The sequence below is a fragment of the Mustela nivalis genome (genome assembly GCF_964662115.1).
Source record: "Mustela nivalis genome assembly, chromosome: 18".
Classification (NCBI taxonomy): domain Eukaryota; kingdom Metazoa; phylum Chordata; class Mammalia; order Carnivora; family Mustelidae; genus Mustela; species Mustela nivalis.
Genome location: NC_139037.1, coordinates 6,645,744 through 6,663,065, shown reverse-complemented (window position 1 = coordinate 6,663,065; position 17,322 = coordinate 6,645,744). Strand labels below are relative to the sequence as shown.

The 17,322-nt window shown below is 46.5% G+C and overlaps 2 protein-coding genes and 1 long non-coding RNA gene across 13 annotated transcripts in view; 1 reads left to right on the top strand and 2 right to left on the bottom strand.

The window, feature by feature from the left end:
- LOC309853205 (polycystin-1-like protein 2) overlaps window positions 1–1,956 on the bottom strand; it is a 160,645-nt gene extending 158,689 nt beyond the window's left edge. For 7 of the 9 annotated variants that reach the window (XR_014305565.1, XR_014305566.1, XR_014305567.1 and 4 more), the window contains exon 1: window positions 1,807–1,938. Coding sequence is in view for 1 of the 9 variants with exons in the window: in XM_082711039.1 (XP_082567165.1) it covers window positions 1,848–1,851 (4 nt within the window). In the remaining 8 variants the exon portion in view is untranslated. Of the gene's footprint in view, window positions 1–1,763 lie in introns of all 9 variants that reach the window. The other 2 variants (XR_014305572.1, XM_082711039.1) reach the window with 2 other exon arrangements.
- Window positions 1,957–2,135: 179 nt separating this feature from the next.
- The window catches only part of GAN (gigaxonin), a 60,135-nt gene continuing 44,948 nt past the window's right edge, over window positions 2,136–17,322 (top strand). Inside the window, exon 1 of one of the 3 annotated variants that reach the window (XM_082711042.1) lies at window positions 2,136–2,497. In XM_082711042.1, the coding sequence (XP_082567168.1) occupies window positions 2,331–2,497 (167 nt within the window). In that variant the 5' untranslated portion in view covers window positions 2,136–2,330. Of the gene's footprint in view, window positions 2,498–2,527; window positions 3,169–17,322 lie in introns of those variants that run through there. The other 2 variants (XM_082711044.1, XM_082711043.1) reach the window with 2 other exon arrangements.
- LOC309853217 lies at window positions 13,767–15,830 on the bottom strand. The gene is made up of 2 exons (XR_014305581.1): window positions 15,686–15,830; window positions 13,767–14,048 (listed from the first exon to the last, which is right to left on the bottom strand). It is a non-coding gene; the product is annotated as an uncharacterized lncRNA (long non-coding RNA).

Sequence of the window (17,322 nt, the reverse complement as noted above, 5' to 3'; positions counted from 1 at the left end):
AGCCTTGTTTTGTTTTGGAACCTCCTTGATAGTTCAAGAGTAGACCAGCATTCCATGCAATTAGTAAGTGTTTATCAAGTATTTATATTATACAGATAACTCAGTCATATACATCACCTTTGACCCCAACAACCCAGTTGGGAATGAAGACAAAGACAAAGAAAGTAAAAACAGCAGATAAAATTCAGGAAACATTTATTAAGTGCTTGGTATTCACATTTTTGTTCTCCATCCATCCGACATTCAGTGTGCGTTACTATGGCCCTGCACTGTGCTTAGCACCCGGATATCGAGCCACTAAAATGTACAAGCTAGCTGGTGACATGGATAAGTAAACCCATTTATAATAAGTTACCTGACAGAGCAATGTTCAAGGTACAGCAACAGCTTGGAGAAACGAGTGTCGACCTCTCCCAGGGAAACTGGGCAGGTAGTATCACGGAGAAGATAAGTTCGAGCTGCTTATCTAGGTTTTTTTGTTTTTTGTTTTACTTTCATTGTGACATTTTACAACATACATAAAAATACTGAGATTCGTACAATGAAACTCCATGTACTCACAACCTGCTTTAACAATTAGTAACTCATACCCACTTCTGATTCATCAGCACCCTCCGCCGCTTCCCTCCACCCCTCCATTTTGTCTGGAAGCCAGTCCGAGACTACTTCGAGCCACTTTATCATTTCACCCATAAATGCTGCGTTTCAAGAAGGACTAGAAATGTCTAGACCTTCCACTATTAAATTCCTTTTCCCCGTCCACTCTGCCAGCAGCTCTGCCGGAGTTACACACCCTGATTCCTGCTGCGCATCGGAAGCCTTAGCTGGTTCAGGGTGGAGACTCAAGGCTGTATTGGACCCTTTCAGTTGGTTGAAGAAGAAGATGGGAACTGATCCAGTGAAAATCCCCTCCTGCCGTATCTGAAATGCTGACCATTCTTCAGGTCCTCGGTCCCAATCGCTAATTCTTCAGAAAAACCGCTAATTCTTTAGAAGCTTGTTGAATTAATTGAATTTAGAAGCTTTTGGAGGGTGGTACAAATGAACTAATGTTTGTACAAACAAGGTAGTGTTTGAACAAAGTGGTGGCTACACTCCACACTCGCATGTGCCCTTAACCTCCAATGTGCCCTTAACCCAAGATTCAAGGGGCTTGCCCTGACTGAGCCAACCCAAAGCTGCTTCCTGTCACAGGTTCGATCTTCACTGGGTTGGGAACCTGGACGCACCTGAGCATCTGGTTCTCTACACACACCCTCCAGCCCTTTGGCATTTCCTGTCCGCACGAAAGGCTGCAACAGCCACGCAGTTACCCGACCAGAACACTGTCCCGGACTCTCTCTCCCTCACAATTCTGTCCGTTCCTTCACAGCCGCCCACGATTAACCACATCCACCATCATCCTCCGATTTAGGTCCCGGGCCCCTTCCTTCAAGTACGGTAATACTCAAGCATCTTTCTGCCTTTAGCACGACCCCTCCTCGTTCTGCACGCAGCTGGGGGATCCCGCGGCTGTTCAAAACCCTCTCAGAGTTCCTGACCCCTGCGGGATCAGGACCAACCTCCCTACCACCGACCAGGGGGCTCCGCAAAATACAAGGCCTGTCAGTCAGCTCTGCAGCTTCATCCGCTCCATCTCCTCCGTAGCCGGCAAACAAAGGCTCATTCTGCGGGCCTGCCTTCTCGGGTCTCTGGGCTCTCACCCGGGAAGCGCCTCTTCTCTCAGGAATAGGAAAAGCTACACCCGCCGCTCCCTCGCTTACAAGCGTGAGCTCCCACGAGTCCGCAAAAACACGAAGTCATCACCTTCATTGCGCAGACGGAGCCATGGCAGATGGGCACCTTACCCATGGCCACGCAGCTACTCAGGGGAGGAGGCAAGGCTCGGATTCAGACTCGCCGCGCCAGAGGCCCCGGGCAGAGCCAGAGGAGTCCCGGGGGCCTGCACACCTTCCACCGCAGCAGCGACGGCTCGCCGCGCCGGACAGCCCCAGGCAGCGCGGGAACCGCGACCAGCTGATCCCGCAGAGGAACTAGGCTTCTGATTGGTCGCCTCCGGCAACCATTGGAGAGAGGGAGGGACCGAGGGCCCGGGGGCGTCGCAGAGAAATGACGCAACGCCGCGGCTCCTTAAAGGCGCCAGGCCCTTGCGCCGCCGATGGCGCAGGCGCGTTCTGGGGGCTCCCGCTCCTTCTCCGAGCACAGACAGTCGGGGCGGACGGGCGCGCGCGCGCGCGGGCTGTGCACACGGGGCGCGCGCCGGGCAGCTCCAAGGGTCTGGCGGGGCGGCTGAGGCAGCTGGACCAGACGGCTGACGAGGCGGCGCCGAGATGGCCGAAGGCAGCGCCGTGTCCGACCCTCAGCATGCCGCGCGTCTGCTGCGAGCGCTCAGCTCTTTCCGCGAGGAGTCCCGCTTTTGCGACGCGCACCTGGTCCTCGACGGGGAGGAGATCCCCGTGCAGAAGAACATCCTGGCGGCGGCCAGCCCGTACATCAGGTGAGGAGGGGGCCGCGGCGGGCCGGGCGGGGCCGCGCTGCCGGAGCTCGGGGGTGGGCCGGGCCGGGCCGGGCGTGTCCCCGGAGCCCCTGGTCCCCACTCCCCGCGCCGCCCCGCTCCTCCCCGCTCACCGCTCGGCGCGGGGTCCCTCGGGCGGACGGCCTGCCGGACCCCCGGGACGGCCCCTTAGCTTCAGTCACCCTCGGGCCAGTCCCGTGTCCCCCGCGGACCCCCGACTCCCTGGAGTCGACCCCCGGAGCCTGGGCCGCAGCTCTCCAGGTGCCCACCGCCCGGCGTTCGCACGGGCCTCCGAGCCGCCGAGGCCCCGGGACGCCGTCCTGGGCCGGCCGGGGACCCGCACCCGCGAGCAGGGCGGAGCCTCGCCCGGGCCGGGCCCGCCGAGCCGGGCTGAAGTTTGCCGGCCGCTCGCCTCCAAATCGCGCAGTGGGCCGGGCGGGCGCGGCGAACGGAGCCGGGCGCGCCCCTCCTGCGGAGAAGCCGAACAAACACTTCCTCGCCCGCTGCGGGCCGAGGGAAGAGCCCGTGGGACCTTCTCCCCGAGGTCCGCCATCCGACCCCCGAGGCCGAAGTTCCTGCCAGACGCGTCTTTTTCCACGCCCGGTGGGAGCTCCGTGTAAAAGCTGGGCTGTGCGTTAGAGGCACACGTTAAAGTAAGCTGTAGCTAATTTTAGAGCACTTACTGTAATTCTCAGGATGCGGTTACAAGCCAGGATCATGAGATTTCAGAGACTCAGAGGGCATTTTAAAACTTAGGTAAAACAAAGCTTAAGCTGATATGCTAAGTCAACTAACCAGGTTAACTAAGGTCGATAACGTGGTGCTTAATCAAGTGTGTCCGATCTTGCGAGGGGCTCTATTTTCTTATAGCAACTTTCTGCAAACTGGGTGGCTCTTTTAGCAAAAGGAAAAAAAAAATACTAAAAGCTGGAGGAACTGCCCAGTAAGCGGGTTAAATATAGACTAATAGTAGAGAATGTCACTAGAATTGACAGGTCAGAAAAAGCAAAATGATGGGCATGTATTCTTAGGGCTTTGTCCCAGCACGGCTGGGCACCCAAACTCCATTTTAACCTTTGCATTAGGAGATACCTCTGCCAACTCAGAAGCAATTCAGGTGCTCTTGTAACTTCTGACTGCGTTCTGTAAATCTGCTTGCACTCTCTGTGGATTTAATGGAATTTGGATTGCCAGTCTGCTAGACAGCTCCTACCTGGTCGTTGGGAGGTGTGAGCAGTCAGTATCAAATTGGAATCGGCAGGTCACAGTCTTCCCTGTATACAAAGTATTCCCTGTTTGGGGAGAGAGTTAGCACAACTACTATAGATGAATTATTGTTGTAAGTGGCATCCAGCAGACTGAAAAGAAAATTACAAATCACCAAACACATGCTCTCTATCCTCTTCCCATGCTTCAGTTTTCTCCAATTTTCTCCATACCGCTTACCACTGTAATATACCCTTTGTTTCACTCATTTACTTTACCCATCTTCCCTAGCCACCGTGTAAGCTCTGTGAAGCCAGGGAGTTTTCTTTAGTCCATTACTGTATCCCTGGCAGCCAGAAAAAACAGGGCCTAGTGGTTCAGCAGATGTGTTGGATGAGTGATGGCCTGCCTTTCTTCCCCGGCAGGTTGGACCTGAGATGACTGGCTCTGTTATATTTCATTTCAGATGCTCAGTTATCCCTCATTGAGAAGAGCACTAGGCCTGCTTTCTCCTTCTACCTTTTACTCGTATAGCTGTGATCTCTTGGCGGATGACTTATACTTGACTTCAGCTCACTAGTCTGATAAATAAGGGATAAAATGTGTTTTTGTCTCATTTAATCTTTGACCTGTAGAGGAACATGAAATAGTGCTTTGAACTCCTCCAGGTTGACACACAAGTCTACAGAGGTAGTGGTCATCGCTGCTATATCTTCTGCGTTCAGAAAGATGTGGTATCCCCTCGGGACATGGTGGCAAATAAGGAGAATATGTAGTAATGTCAAATGTTACCTACTTACAGTAGCAGTAATTTAGGTGTGAAATACTACTCATCAAAGTAGCCAAGCTGAAAGGGATTTCAGATCTTTTCTGGTCTAGTTCTGTCACTTTTCAAATAAGGAAATGGGGCTTGGTGGGCCTTAGTGATTTGTATTATAATGAAGTTACTAGTACCTAGTGGTTGAACTAAGATTAGACTCCAAGTTAATGATACCTCCTCTCCTACTCTAACCATACATGTTACGAAATTAACTCGTACCTGAGTGTTCTTCGTGTAAGCTCTACTACGTACCGATTCACAATATAATTTAAATGTTTACCAAATACTTGTACATACTGTCTCATTTTGATTTTCATTTCCATCTTATTTACTAGGTAGGGCAGATATTTTTGACATTTTATAGATAAACAGGAATCAGTCCATGTATTTTTGTCAGTGACTGATTAAGTTTATTTGATTGTTGAAGTAGTGGAATGTTTTTGGTTGTCCTTTAAAATGAGGAAGCCCAAGTCTACTTCAAAATAATTTGACTAATATATAATACTACTTAGAAGTAAACTTTTTAGTTATTTTTATAGCTGTGATTTCATGCTTTTATAATGTATCTGTTTTGTTTGAAAGGAACTGTAAAGAGTTTTGCTGAAACAAAATGAATTTGCATGTTCTAGCACTTGATGTTTCTTTTCCTTTTGAAGCTTAAGCATTAAGGTCTGTGATGTCATTAATATGTGGATTGGGTGTTCAAAAGTTTAGTAGTCTCTGATATTTTATAAAAATTTAGTTTTGTTTATTAAATTTTTTTGGCCGGTTTAACTATCCTAAGCAAAGTAAAGTTGTATGGTTTAGAAGCAATGTTATATATTGCTTCTGAATGCTCAAAAAGGGGAACCAATTCAGCTTTGTCAGAATAGGAATTAAAGCAACTCATTTGGCATACTTTCTACTTAATAGAGAAAAGTCTTTTAACCTAACTTATTGGTTTAATCATTTCCTGTGCTTTGTCTTTGGTTTAGCATTTATTTTTCTTCCTGCTACTCTCGGCTATCAGACACTAGGAGGACTTTCAGTATAAAAGGAAGAAACCAGAAAACTCAGCTTTAGCAGTAGAATCCTAATGATAACCTGAAAAAAGGTTGTGTAGAGTATATGTCGTGCAGCTTTAGGGTACAGATGCTACTGGAAGGAGGGCAAGACCTTCCACAGTCCACCATTAAGCTCAGTAAGTGGGATGCTGCTTTCCCAGGGTGCCCTCTTTCTGGCTGTTTCCCATTCTGATCCCTGAATGGTGTTTTTCCCTTTAGTTTGTTGGGAAAACTAAATCTAAATGTAGCTGACGACCTTTAAGGATGACAAAATTGAATTCGTTGGTATAACGACCCACAGAATCTTTCCTTTCTCAGCAACCCTGAGACCTTCTGGGAAAGGTTCCCTGAGGCTTATAGGAAATTTCCCTTTCTCTTGAATATTGCAAAGTTTGCTTTGCTTCATGTCTGAGGCTCTTCTGATTCTGGCACACTCCCATTGATCTGATAGAGAGTTCAGACTCTTAAGAGCTGTGGTTCTTTGGGAGTTATGTATGTGAAAAGGAACGGTATGATTCTGCAAGAACACGTGTGTGTTCCTATCTTGTCACTTTTGCGGGGGAGGGCGGTAGAGATGCTATTTATTTATGGCAAATACTCCACATCCGTGATCCTCTCCAGTCAGAAGTTCTTTGAAATGATGCCATTGGCCTGGACCAGTCAGGGGTTAGAGTCCCCTGACTCACCCATCCTGCAAATGGCCTCACAGGTAGCAGAGGTTTTAAACTGGCCATTGAGCCTGTTGTCACCTTGTCAGCCTCAGCCACGTTCACCTGGATGGATGTGTGGTCCTTGGTGCTGATGATGCAGTTGCTAGAGGAGTATTTCCACAGCACAGACAGGTGCACGAACTTGCCCGTGTTCTTCTGCATGTTGAGGGCACACCTGCTGCCACCTCCACCATCGTGGGCCCAGAAAAGCCTCTATTCACTTTTGAGAATTTCGGTTTTTTTCTGGGGAACTGTTGGAGTGTTAATTGTTTAGCTCTTCGTCATGGTGAGTAAAGGGAAGAAAGATTCTCAAGATTTTTAGATCCCTTGAGTCAGCCAACGGTAAGAATGGCAGCTTTCCCCCCTTGTTTTTTTTTTTTTTTTTTTTTTTTTTTCAGGGAAAGCTGGTCTTGGGAAGGTGGAGTAGAGACACTGGGCCCAGAAACCAATCTAGGTCATCTTGGATTCATTTTCCGGGACTTGGTTTCCTCATCTGCAAAGTGAGGTTGGCCAGGCCACATGAACAGCAAATCCCCTTTAAGTCTGAATTGGGTGGCTCCATGCTATTTTCATTTTGTTTTGTGTGTATATGTTTCTGTTCTTACAGCTTTATTGTATCATTTAAAGCTTTGTTGTGCATTGACGTTAAGGCATTTCCTCTGCCCTTTCTCACATGATTTGGTTGGGTATTCTGTTCTAGGAATCCAGCCCCATAGAGCTATTTTGTAACAAACATTGACTCTATGCTGTTACTCTGGGTGTATTCCAAGGCCTAATTATCGATGAGCCTGTTTGGCCATTTAAATCTAAACTTTGACTCATAGATGATGCTGATGAACTACTTAAGGAGTAGTTTCGGAGCAGCGTGGAAATTGTCAACATCCTTTCTTTGGGCACCCGAAACCTGTCCTGTACTTGATCGGTACTAATATCCATTAGTTTGTCTCTGTGTGCAGAGCATGCTGTTGGTGCCCAAGTCCCTTTTCTTTCACTGGTGCTTTGGGTTTTTGGTCCCCTAGGTGCGGCCGCTCCTGCCACGGGATTTTGAATGGTGACTGTAACCTGTGAAGTTCCTTAGTACCTAAGGGTTCAGCTAGAAGCTCCCAGTTCTGAGACTCTTGCTGAGACGTGAGCATCCTTAAATTCAAATGATGACATCTGCCTCTTGCTGTTCCTTCATGGTGCTGGGGATGTAAGTCAGGCCTGAGTATCTTTTAATGGATCTGGGCCTTGTTTTCGTCCAGCCGCTGTAAGGCATCCTGAACGACTTCACAAGATGCAGTCTGTCCTGAGGGCTTACAGTCATCAATGCAAAGTTAGTGTTTTTTCTTTTTTTCCCCTTCTTCCTTCTCCCCCTTCTCCTCCTTCTCTTTCACCTTCCCCTCCTTTCTGGTGTTTGCAGTCGTGTTCAAAGAAACCCTTTTCTTATGTGAGGTTTTCAGAACTGATATTAAAGTATGTTCTGTTTCAGAAGGTCCAATGCAGCCTTTTCTCTGGCTTCTAAGGAAAACTAAGCACTTGCAAATTGGAGCTCTAAGTCCAACATAGGTTGCTCATTTCAGCTTAAAGGTTTTTATTCATCTGAGATAGTGGCTGCCTGCTAGTAGCAGTGAATGTTCTAATTCTGAAGAGGTGTTTGGAAAGTTTCAAATGGTGAAACAAATCAATGAAATTCTTGTTAGACTAGTGGATCTGATATAAAGGGAAACATTGAGTGTTTAAACTTACAGTAGAACTTTCCTGAGGATTGCTATTTTGATTAATAGTGTATGTGATAGATGTAAAACATCTCTGTGAGCACTGATTAAGTTCTCATTCTTTAACCTATAGCCTTTAACTTCTGCCTCTTCTCACAGTTTGTATTTTCCCTGGTAAGTCCTCTTCAGTGTTTTTAAAGTAATTTCTCTTGTGCAATTTAGAGAGTCAAGTAAAGCGATTTCCACAAACTCTGGTTCTTAGGATATAGATTTGGGTAATATAGCCTAAGCGTACAGATTACAAAGCCACTGTATCCATTGTTTAAACTGCTAATCAGTTTGTCTCATGATATCAAAGTGAGGGTTAAAATCTATTTATAATCCATAAAGAAAACATAATTAGGACAAATAAGGAGTCGTTTGGCTTATGAGTACTGTGAGGTTAGTCCTTCAGGGAGCCATAAGATCCTTCGGCAGGAGACAAGTCTATCATTTTGTGTACGGAAGCTGTAATATAAATGAATAATTTGTAAGTTAGAATTCTAGGTTAAAGGTGGAGACTCAGAGGTGTGGGGTGTGACAGTGGCAGACCGTGGCTGCAACCTTGAATTCAAGTGCTTCACCTGGGTTCTCCATCCCCTGAGACAGGCTGAGTCCAAAGAAGGGATCAAAGGCTGAGGTAAAGGTGACATCTGTAGTTCTTGGGCGGGGAAAGTCACGTGTCTGTCTCAATGCCCTCTGGTGCTCAGTGGGAGCTCTTGACCCCCAAGAGCAGAGAGTGAAGTCTTTTTTCTTGGTATTGACTGCCAAAAAGTGACTTAGCTGTAAAACGATGGTCTAATGTTCGCTGATTCCATTCCTCTGTGGGAATAAATTATAATATTTTCCCCTCTTTTCAGAGATTTAGAAAAATAGACTACTTAAGGAAAATAAAATCTTGTTAAGGTTTTTTGTCCTTAGTCCCAAAGAAGACAACACAACATTAGACATCACTCACCATCAGGGAAATGCACATCAAAGCCGCAATGAGTGATCACTGTATACCTGTTAGAAGGGCTAAAATATACACACATATACACACACACACGCAGTGGAATATTACACAACTACAGAAGGGATGGGGTCATGCCATTCGAGACAGCACAGTAGGACTGAGAGGGTTTTATGCTAAATGAAATAAGTCAGACCGAGAAAGACAAATACCATATGATTTCATGCATAAGCAAGCAAAATCTAAAAAAAATAAAAGCAACAAATTAGTAAACAACAAAAAGCAAAAAATCAGACCTAAAATTACAGAGGACAAACTGATGGCCCCCCTTGGCAGGAGGGGCTGGGACGGGAGCAGTTTGGGCAAAATGGGTTAAAAAGAGAGAGATATACAGGCTTCCAGTCATGGAAGGGGTAAGTCATGGGAATACAAGGCACAGTATAAGGAATATAGTCAGTGATATGTCATAGCACTGTATGGGGACAGATGGTGGCCACGCTTGTGGTGAGCACAGTATAGTGTATACACTTCGTGAGTTACTGTGCTGTCCACCTGAAACTAAGGTAACATGAGGTGTCAGTTCTACTCAAGTCAAAAAGAAAAGAGGGGCACCTGGGTGGCTTGGTCGGTTAAGCATCTGCCTTTGGCTCAGGTCATGATCTCTAGGTTGGGTTCAAGCCCAGGGTCAGGCTCCCTGCTCAGCAGGGAGTGTGCTTCTCCCTCTCCCTCTGTGTCTGTAGCTCTCCCAAATGAATAAATTTTTTTTGAAGATTTTACTTATTTATTTGACAGAGAGAGATCACAAGTAGGCAGAGGGGCAGGCAGAGAGAGAGGAGGAAGCAGGCTCCCTGCTGAGCAGAGAGCCCAATGTGGGGCTCTATCCCAGGACCCTGGGATCATGAACAGAGCCAAAGGCAGAGGCTTAACCCACTGAGCCACCCAGGGCCCCCCCCCCCGCCCAAATTAATAAATTTTTTAAAAAAAGAAAAGAAAATCCATTGTAAAAAGAAAAAAAGTTAGCATTGTCTTGAAGTATGAAATGTACTGTGTTAATTCATCGCAACTAGACTTGGCCATAAAGGAACCTAACGTCATTTGTGTTCACGGTCTAGGGGCTTGATTATGGGTTTAGCGTCTGTTCATCAAATACACCAGAAGATACTCAGTGACAGCTAGGTGCTGCAGAGACTCCTGTGACAGGTGACAGACAAGGAGCTTGCATTTCACTGGTTGACAGGGTATAGCACTTTCAGAGGCTTGGTTTTCTTTGTGTGCGGCTGCTGTTTGAGTGTGTCTCCCACACACAGTGTCAGAACGGAGACTGAGTACATGGAGACCTAATCCCTCGAGTTACTTGTTCTACTCTATGGGGCTAGTCAAGGAAATAAACCTAGGACCAAAGACTTGTCAAAGTATTTTTGACATTTGCTGAATTTTTCAATACTGATGAAATATATCCTGATGTTGCGTGTACTGTCCATTTCAAGAATGGGGAAAGAAGGGACTGACTTCATTTTTGGTTAGATCATTCTAAAAATGCTGTAAAAGTGTATTTAAAGGACTCATCTGATTATTCAGTACTACATTAGTGACCTCAGTTAATCATCTTAACAAAAACAACGGTCTTTAAGTAGAGAACATGGATCCTCCGTCAAGGTTCCCTAATTGGCTCGTTCATTCACTAAACTTTTCTTGAGCATTTTTGTGCAGCACAGCTGTATCCTGGGCGCCCGGGGCTCCAGCCCCCACTGAGTCCATCTGAGGAGGCGGACAGTGAAGACATCTGCCACAGAGAGATGTAAGGGATGGACATGGTTGCTGCTGGTCCGGGTGGAAGGAGCACCCCTCTGAGGGTCTGTAGGTGGAAGATGAGGATTTGACCTGAGCAAACAAACCCCTCAGGGGGTTGGGGGGGGGGTGCGGAACACAGCGGGCACGGGAAACCAAGTGCTGCGGTCCAGAGACCAGAACAGACGGGCACACTGGATTGGGGCAGGGGGTGGGGCAGAAGAACACCAGCAGGACGAGACGGTGAGCAGCAGGTAGGACGGCATGAAACAAGATGAGAGGGTGGGCAGGGCCCTGTTGTCCTGGGTTGGCGCTCACACTGCCCTCCCGTAAGTTGAAACTTTCACTGTAGCATTTCCCTGAGTTGCTGGATGTATATTGGGAGCCGACTGGGGAGGTGTTGGGGTTTGAAGACAGGACCCAATATAATCTCCCAACATAGTTTAGTCCATGCAGGGGTTGAGGTGCTGTTTTCGAGGTAATGGATAGACACTGAGGCTTATAAGAAGGAGGAGATGTACTCTTACTTAGGAGGGTGCTGCCATTGTTGGGACGGGAAATAAGGAGTCCCTCCCTGGACTAGGGCTGGTCAGAGTCAGAGTAAACTGCCTGGGTTAGGGGTAGTGGGGATAGGACTTGTCGGTGAGAAGATGCCTCAAGAGAAGCTAGGTTCACCGGTCAACAATGCTTATCACTTACTGTGAGTATTAAATTGGGAATAACTTTAAAAGATTCTGTTCTCAAAGTTCACAGCTTACTTGTGCAAAGACAAGTCCCAAAGTATGGGACTATATTTTAGTTGTATAGATAGATGCTTGTGGCTCTAGGAGTTGTGCAGAGGAAGAGTACTTGGGTTGTCATGTAAGGTTTCATGCAGGAAAACAAAGCCTTTGGACAAAGCCTTGAAGAGAAGGACTAGCAGGTGAGTGGGGCAGGAGGGAGGTTAAGCACAGCGTCAGGAGGTGTGTGCTCAGGCAGTCAGTAGACTGATGGGACTGGACTGGAGGCTCGGGTAGGGATGGTGGCAAGTGTGGATGGACAGGCAGGTGAGAGCGGGCTTCTTGAGCGCCAGCTAACAAGTTTAGATCTCATGCACTCATTAAGCACTAGTACGATGACTGGAGCCTTGGAAGGGGACTTGGTTGTTGTATATCCACAGGGCTTGGGGGGCCCTGGAGTTGCTGGCTGATGGGGACGGCTCGCCATGGCAGCGTCCTGGGGACCGGGTGAAGCCAGTATCCAGGCTTAGGAAAGAAGGCAGCCCGCCGTTCTCTGAATGTGGGGACGGAGGAGGAGGAGGTAGCAGATTTCAAGCCTGGCTGCGTAAAGAAAGTGGGAAGCATAACATTCTGTTTTTGTGTTGAATTTGGGGTAACATTGCTGAATAAACATCTTCATTAGACTCTTCTGGTTCTTGAAAATTCTACGAGTGCTCCACAGATCTGTGAATATGAATGTTTATTTTTGCGGCATTTCTTGTCTGTGCCGTCCGTACCTCCTCATTTGTGACAGATAACATGTGTATTCCTCCTTCAGGGCCTGGCTCCGATATCCCTTCCTCACATTCTCCCCGTTCGGCCAAACAGTCGCTCCCTCCTACAGACTCCTTTAGCCTATCGCCTGTGCCTTCAGCGCTGCCTGTCTTTTGTTCGGTGGGGACAATTAGAATAGACAGGGGCACTGGGTGCTTTCAGAGCCTCATCTTTATCTCCAGGGCCAGAGGCCCTAAGCTCATTACCGGAAAGCCCGTCCACGAGAGCACTGAGTTGACTGCTGTCTGTAAGTCCTGACGAAGACGTGGAAGGTCAGAGTCCAGGATGCTGACACGCTGCTCCCAGACAGGGCTACACTCTTTCCTGTAACATTTTGCTGAGTGACTGTGTGCTGGGGATAGTGTAGAGAGACAGAATCAACCGTCCTGTGACAGAAGTTACTACCAGAGAGTCTTTAATTTGCCCCATTTTAGATGCACAGTCAACCCAACCAGCCATTTCTGGTGCCAAGAAACCTGGAGAAGAAGGGACCAAATTCTTTATTCAGAAGGAGCAGCTCCAGTGAGATCGCTTTTGTTATGACATGACTAAAGAATTCATTGAGAAGCATTCATTCCCTTGACAACATTTTGGAAGGCACTTTGAGCTTCAAGTAGTTTGGTGAAGTTTATAACCGTAGATTGTAAATTATGGAGGCGCCAGAAGCGAGAAGGCGGCTTGAAGCTGCTGGAGAGGGGCTCAGCCCACCCTTTATGAAAGGGAGCTGAAGGGCCGTGTTGGAGGCTGTGCTTTGCTTCTGGTTTTCTCTACCTCCACTATCTCCTTCTTCAAAAAGGAGAAAAACAAAACAAAACAAAAAAACAAAACCCAAAACCCCGTTTCTCAACCTTCACTTCATACTCTGGTTTGAAACTGCTTTGAAAGGATAACTACAAACACAATAACAAGTTGTAAAAATTCTTACTTCTCCTTTAGGAGAATATTATTTAGGAGTGTAAGTCCTCCTTCTAACTCTTAACGTTGGGAAGGAGGGAACAGAAGGTGAGTAGACAAGCAGAAGTTCTGTGGTACTTCGTATCCTGTCGCAGAAAAGAGGCAGAGGAGCCAGCTTCCCCGTAGAGAATCCGTGTCAGAAGTGCCCCCAAACCAAAGGGAGGACCGCGTGCATGGGGTCTTCAAAGGGCGCAGAAGGCGCCTCTCTTAAATAGCATCTAGAAATGCATCCTGAGCAGAAAATCTGGAGCTCTCCTGACAGGTTGTGGCATGAAATGTCTGTCTTTTATATGCGTTTCCAGAAGGTCAGGGTGTGACCGGAGTGAGGGCTTAGGCTTGTTTCATTCTAGAGGAATTTTTTGCTTCACAAGTTTGCTGCATCATGATTCTGCCTTTGAACTCATCTTAAAATTTTAACATGCATTTTCAAACCTTGTCTTCTGAGAAGTAAATTTTATGGATTGCTTTACTTGCAAAATTACAAGAACCAGGTTTAAATTTTAAGAATCTACACAAAAAATCACGGAAGATCGCATGAGAGTTATTTATGTGAGCCTTTATTCTGGTTCTGAACAGTGTACTTAATTGCTGTCATCGTCATCATCATCGTCTCCCAGGTAGACCTGTCACTTGCACTAGAGCTTTCCCTCTCCTTACAGCTCAGTCTCACGCCCTGTTCATCCTTTTTAATAGCGAGTTGTACTACGTCATCTTGCTGTATGATGCAACTCGTTTCATCCTTTCCCTTTGACATGTTAATTTCCAGTTCTTCTTTCCTTCCGAATAGCAACTCTATAATAAGCAAATTAGGGGAAAAAAAGAGGGGGGTGTTTTCTTTTTTCTTTGTTTTTTTTTGTGGGTACATGTAAGCCTACTTTGGGGGCTGTGTGCCCAGTACATCTGTTTCTGAAGCTAGTACAGATTTCTTCTTGGAGAATAAAACCAGATCACCGTCCAGGAAGACTGGATTATCACGGAAAGACCTTGGCAGTGTATCTGATGTTTTTTCCCTCAGGCCTATCACTGTGGCCTTGTCACTCTTGCAAGTGTTTTCTCAAAGTTATTGCTGTTTGGCCTATCTTTTAGACCAGATTTTTTTAAATGTTGTATGCTTGTTACTCTAAAAATATTTAGAGGAGAGTTTGGTGAAGTTTTTCTGTAGAGTCCAGTGTTTTAGGCTTTTTAGACCACAGGTGGCCTCTGTCACATAGTCCTCTTTGTTTTTGTTCTAACGACCTTTTAAAAATATAAAAACCATTTTTAGCCCAGAGGCCCTCCAGAAACAGGCTATAGGTTGTAGTTTGTTGATTCTTGACCCTAGAGTATTAAGTTTTTTAAAGAATTTGCACATAGAGACTAACTCGGAAGATCACCTTTAAAGCTGTCTAAATCATAGAATAATGCTTTGCGGACCAGCCTTGGGTAGAGCAGAGATCCGTAGTCCAGGCTGATTTTCCCTGACCCACCCTCCCGTCTTCTCTTTCTTCTGGGTGGTTGTTCTGTCACATTGTCTTCTTCCTTCTGTATCTTTTATTTTTTCCCTTCCCTCTGGCTCCTTCCCTTGGCTCAGAGGCATGCCTGGGCCGCTTCCACTGCCTGCTATGTGGCAGACATGCAGATGTCCAGCGGATGTATCTCTGTGTCCTCTGCTAACAAGTGCATGACTTTTTAAAAAAATCTAATTTAATATTAATTAATTAATTTTAAGTAGGTTCCATGCCAAGCATGGAGCCCAGCGTGGGGCTTGAACTCAAAACCCTGAGATCAAGACCTGAGCTAAGATCAAGAGTCAGAGGCTTAACCACCTGAGCCCTCCAGGCGCCCCACACATAATTGAAGCACGTAATTCTTCAAACTAGAGTGTCTATTTATCTTGTCCACGGTCTTACCACCTCTTTTTCCTTCTCTCTTCTCCTATCTTATCACTCCATTAAACCCGTTTTTCCAAATTGCTAAATAGGATTGCCAAATCTGGTGAAAACTTGGAAGGCAGCTATGCTAACCACTGTACCACCAACGCTCTGGTGAAAATTTGGAAGTGTTTATCCAGCTCAACCCATCTGCTGTATTTATCACTCTTGGTCATTTTCTTGACACTTGGTCTCTCCAGGCTTCTGTGACCCCGCTTGTCCCATTTCCCGTATAGTTGGCTTTTCTGGCTCTCCGCCCTGTCTGTCCCTATATGTGATGTGGTACAAGCTTCTGGCCTCCCCTCCGCTCTCTGACAACATCATCTGCTCCAGAGATGCAGCTACCTCGGCCTCTCTCCTGAGCACCAGGCCTAATATCCCTGACAGCCTGCTGCCGGGCTGCTCGGCCCCACCCACCCCCAGGCCAGCTCTCCTCCCCCAGGTGGGTGGTCAGTATACTGCCAGACTCCCTGGGAGAAATTCAAAAACCTTGGGGATGTGCCCTCCCCACACACATACGTGATGCCACAGCCAGTGGTTTTGGCCTCTCACATCTGCAGCCTTTCTCCTCTTCACCGTCACTGCTGCTCACATTCCAGCTGTTACTAGTTCTGAAAGGTGACGGAGCCTCCGTGCTCTGTCCCCATCAGTCCTCCATGCTGCTGCTGCCGCGCTGATGCTTCTAGAATGTAATTAGATAATGCCTAGAACTAATGGCTTCCGCGATGAGGTTGATGCAGGTACTGGAGCAGGAAAAATACACCATGAGCCTAGAGTATTTGCCAGAAAGTAAGGAGGTGCCCAAAAGATGAGAGAGCCAATGGGAAGGAACTCTCAGTGGCCAAAGCTTTGGCAGTTTGAACAAGGAAATGAATGTCAGTAACATTGGATCATAAATCGTACAATGTAATACATATCCACATGTATAGGCACGAGTAAATGAATGAATGGGTGAATCAGTAGGAGAAGAGATAGCTTTTATTTTTCAGTTTTATAAAAGAAATTTTTTGAGAGAGAACACACATGCCCAACCAAGCCCAGGGAGAAGGAGAATCATAAGCCAACTCCATGTCCAGCACAGAGCCCGACACAAGGCTTGATCTCATGACCCTGAAATCATGACCTGAGCTGAAGCCAAGAACTGGACACTTAACTGACTCAGCCACCGAGGTGTCCTGAGATAGCTCTTCCTTACAAAAGAATTTCCATTAATAAGTATAGATGGAATAAAAGAATAGAAAATCATCATTTGAGCATGATAATAATTGTAAAAGGCAAGATCCACCAGTGGATACTGAAATTAGTGGGCAAGACTTGGCGGAGAAAAAGGATATTTGGGAGTGTCTGGGTGGCTCAGTTGATTGAGCGTCTGCCTTTGGCTTAAGTCATGATCTCAGGGTCCTGGGATCCAGCCCTGCATCAGGCTCTCTGATCAGCAGGGAGGCTGCTTTTCCCTCTTCCTGCCCTCTATGATTTCTATCAAATAAATAAATAAAATCCTTTTTAAAAAAGGATATTCGTATATTCCAAATTATCTTCTTTGGTGGATGTAATAGTAACAAAGGGATAAATAGTGACTTTAAATTCTTCGTGGAGAAGCCCAGCGGGGGGCGCCTGGGTGGCTCAGTGGGTTAAAGCCTCTGCCTTCAGCTCAGGTCATGATCCCAGGGTCGTGGGATCGAGCCCCGCATCGGGCTCTCTGCTTGGCGGGGAGCCTGCTTCCTCCTCTCTCTCTCTCTGCCTGCCTCTCAGCCTACTTGTGATCTCTGCCTGTCAAATAAATAAATAAAAATCAAAAATAAAAAAAAATAAAAAATAAAAAAAGAAGCCCAGCGGACGTCATCATAGCCAAATGGCCGAGGTTGACCTCATACACATCAGCATTGTGAAATGCTACACAGAAGGACATGATCTCACTTCTGTAGGGTTCCTGCTAAAAGTATGTTATCAGTCTAAGAAATTAAACCCAACCTGAGGGACCTTTTACAAAATAATTAACCACTACTCACCAAAGAGTCAAGGCCTTAAAAGGTGAAAATTTGAAGGACTGTCACAAGTTAGAGACATAATCATGAGCTGAAGTTTGGAACCCTAAATTGAACCCCAGAACAGAGAGAAGACACTAGGAGAAAAACTGGTGAAATGTGAATAAAGTC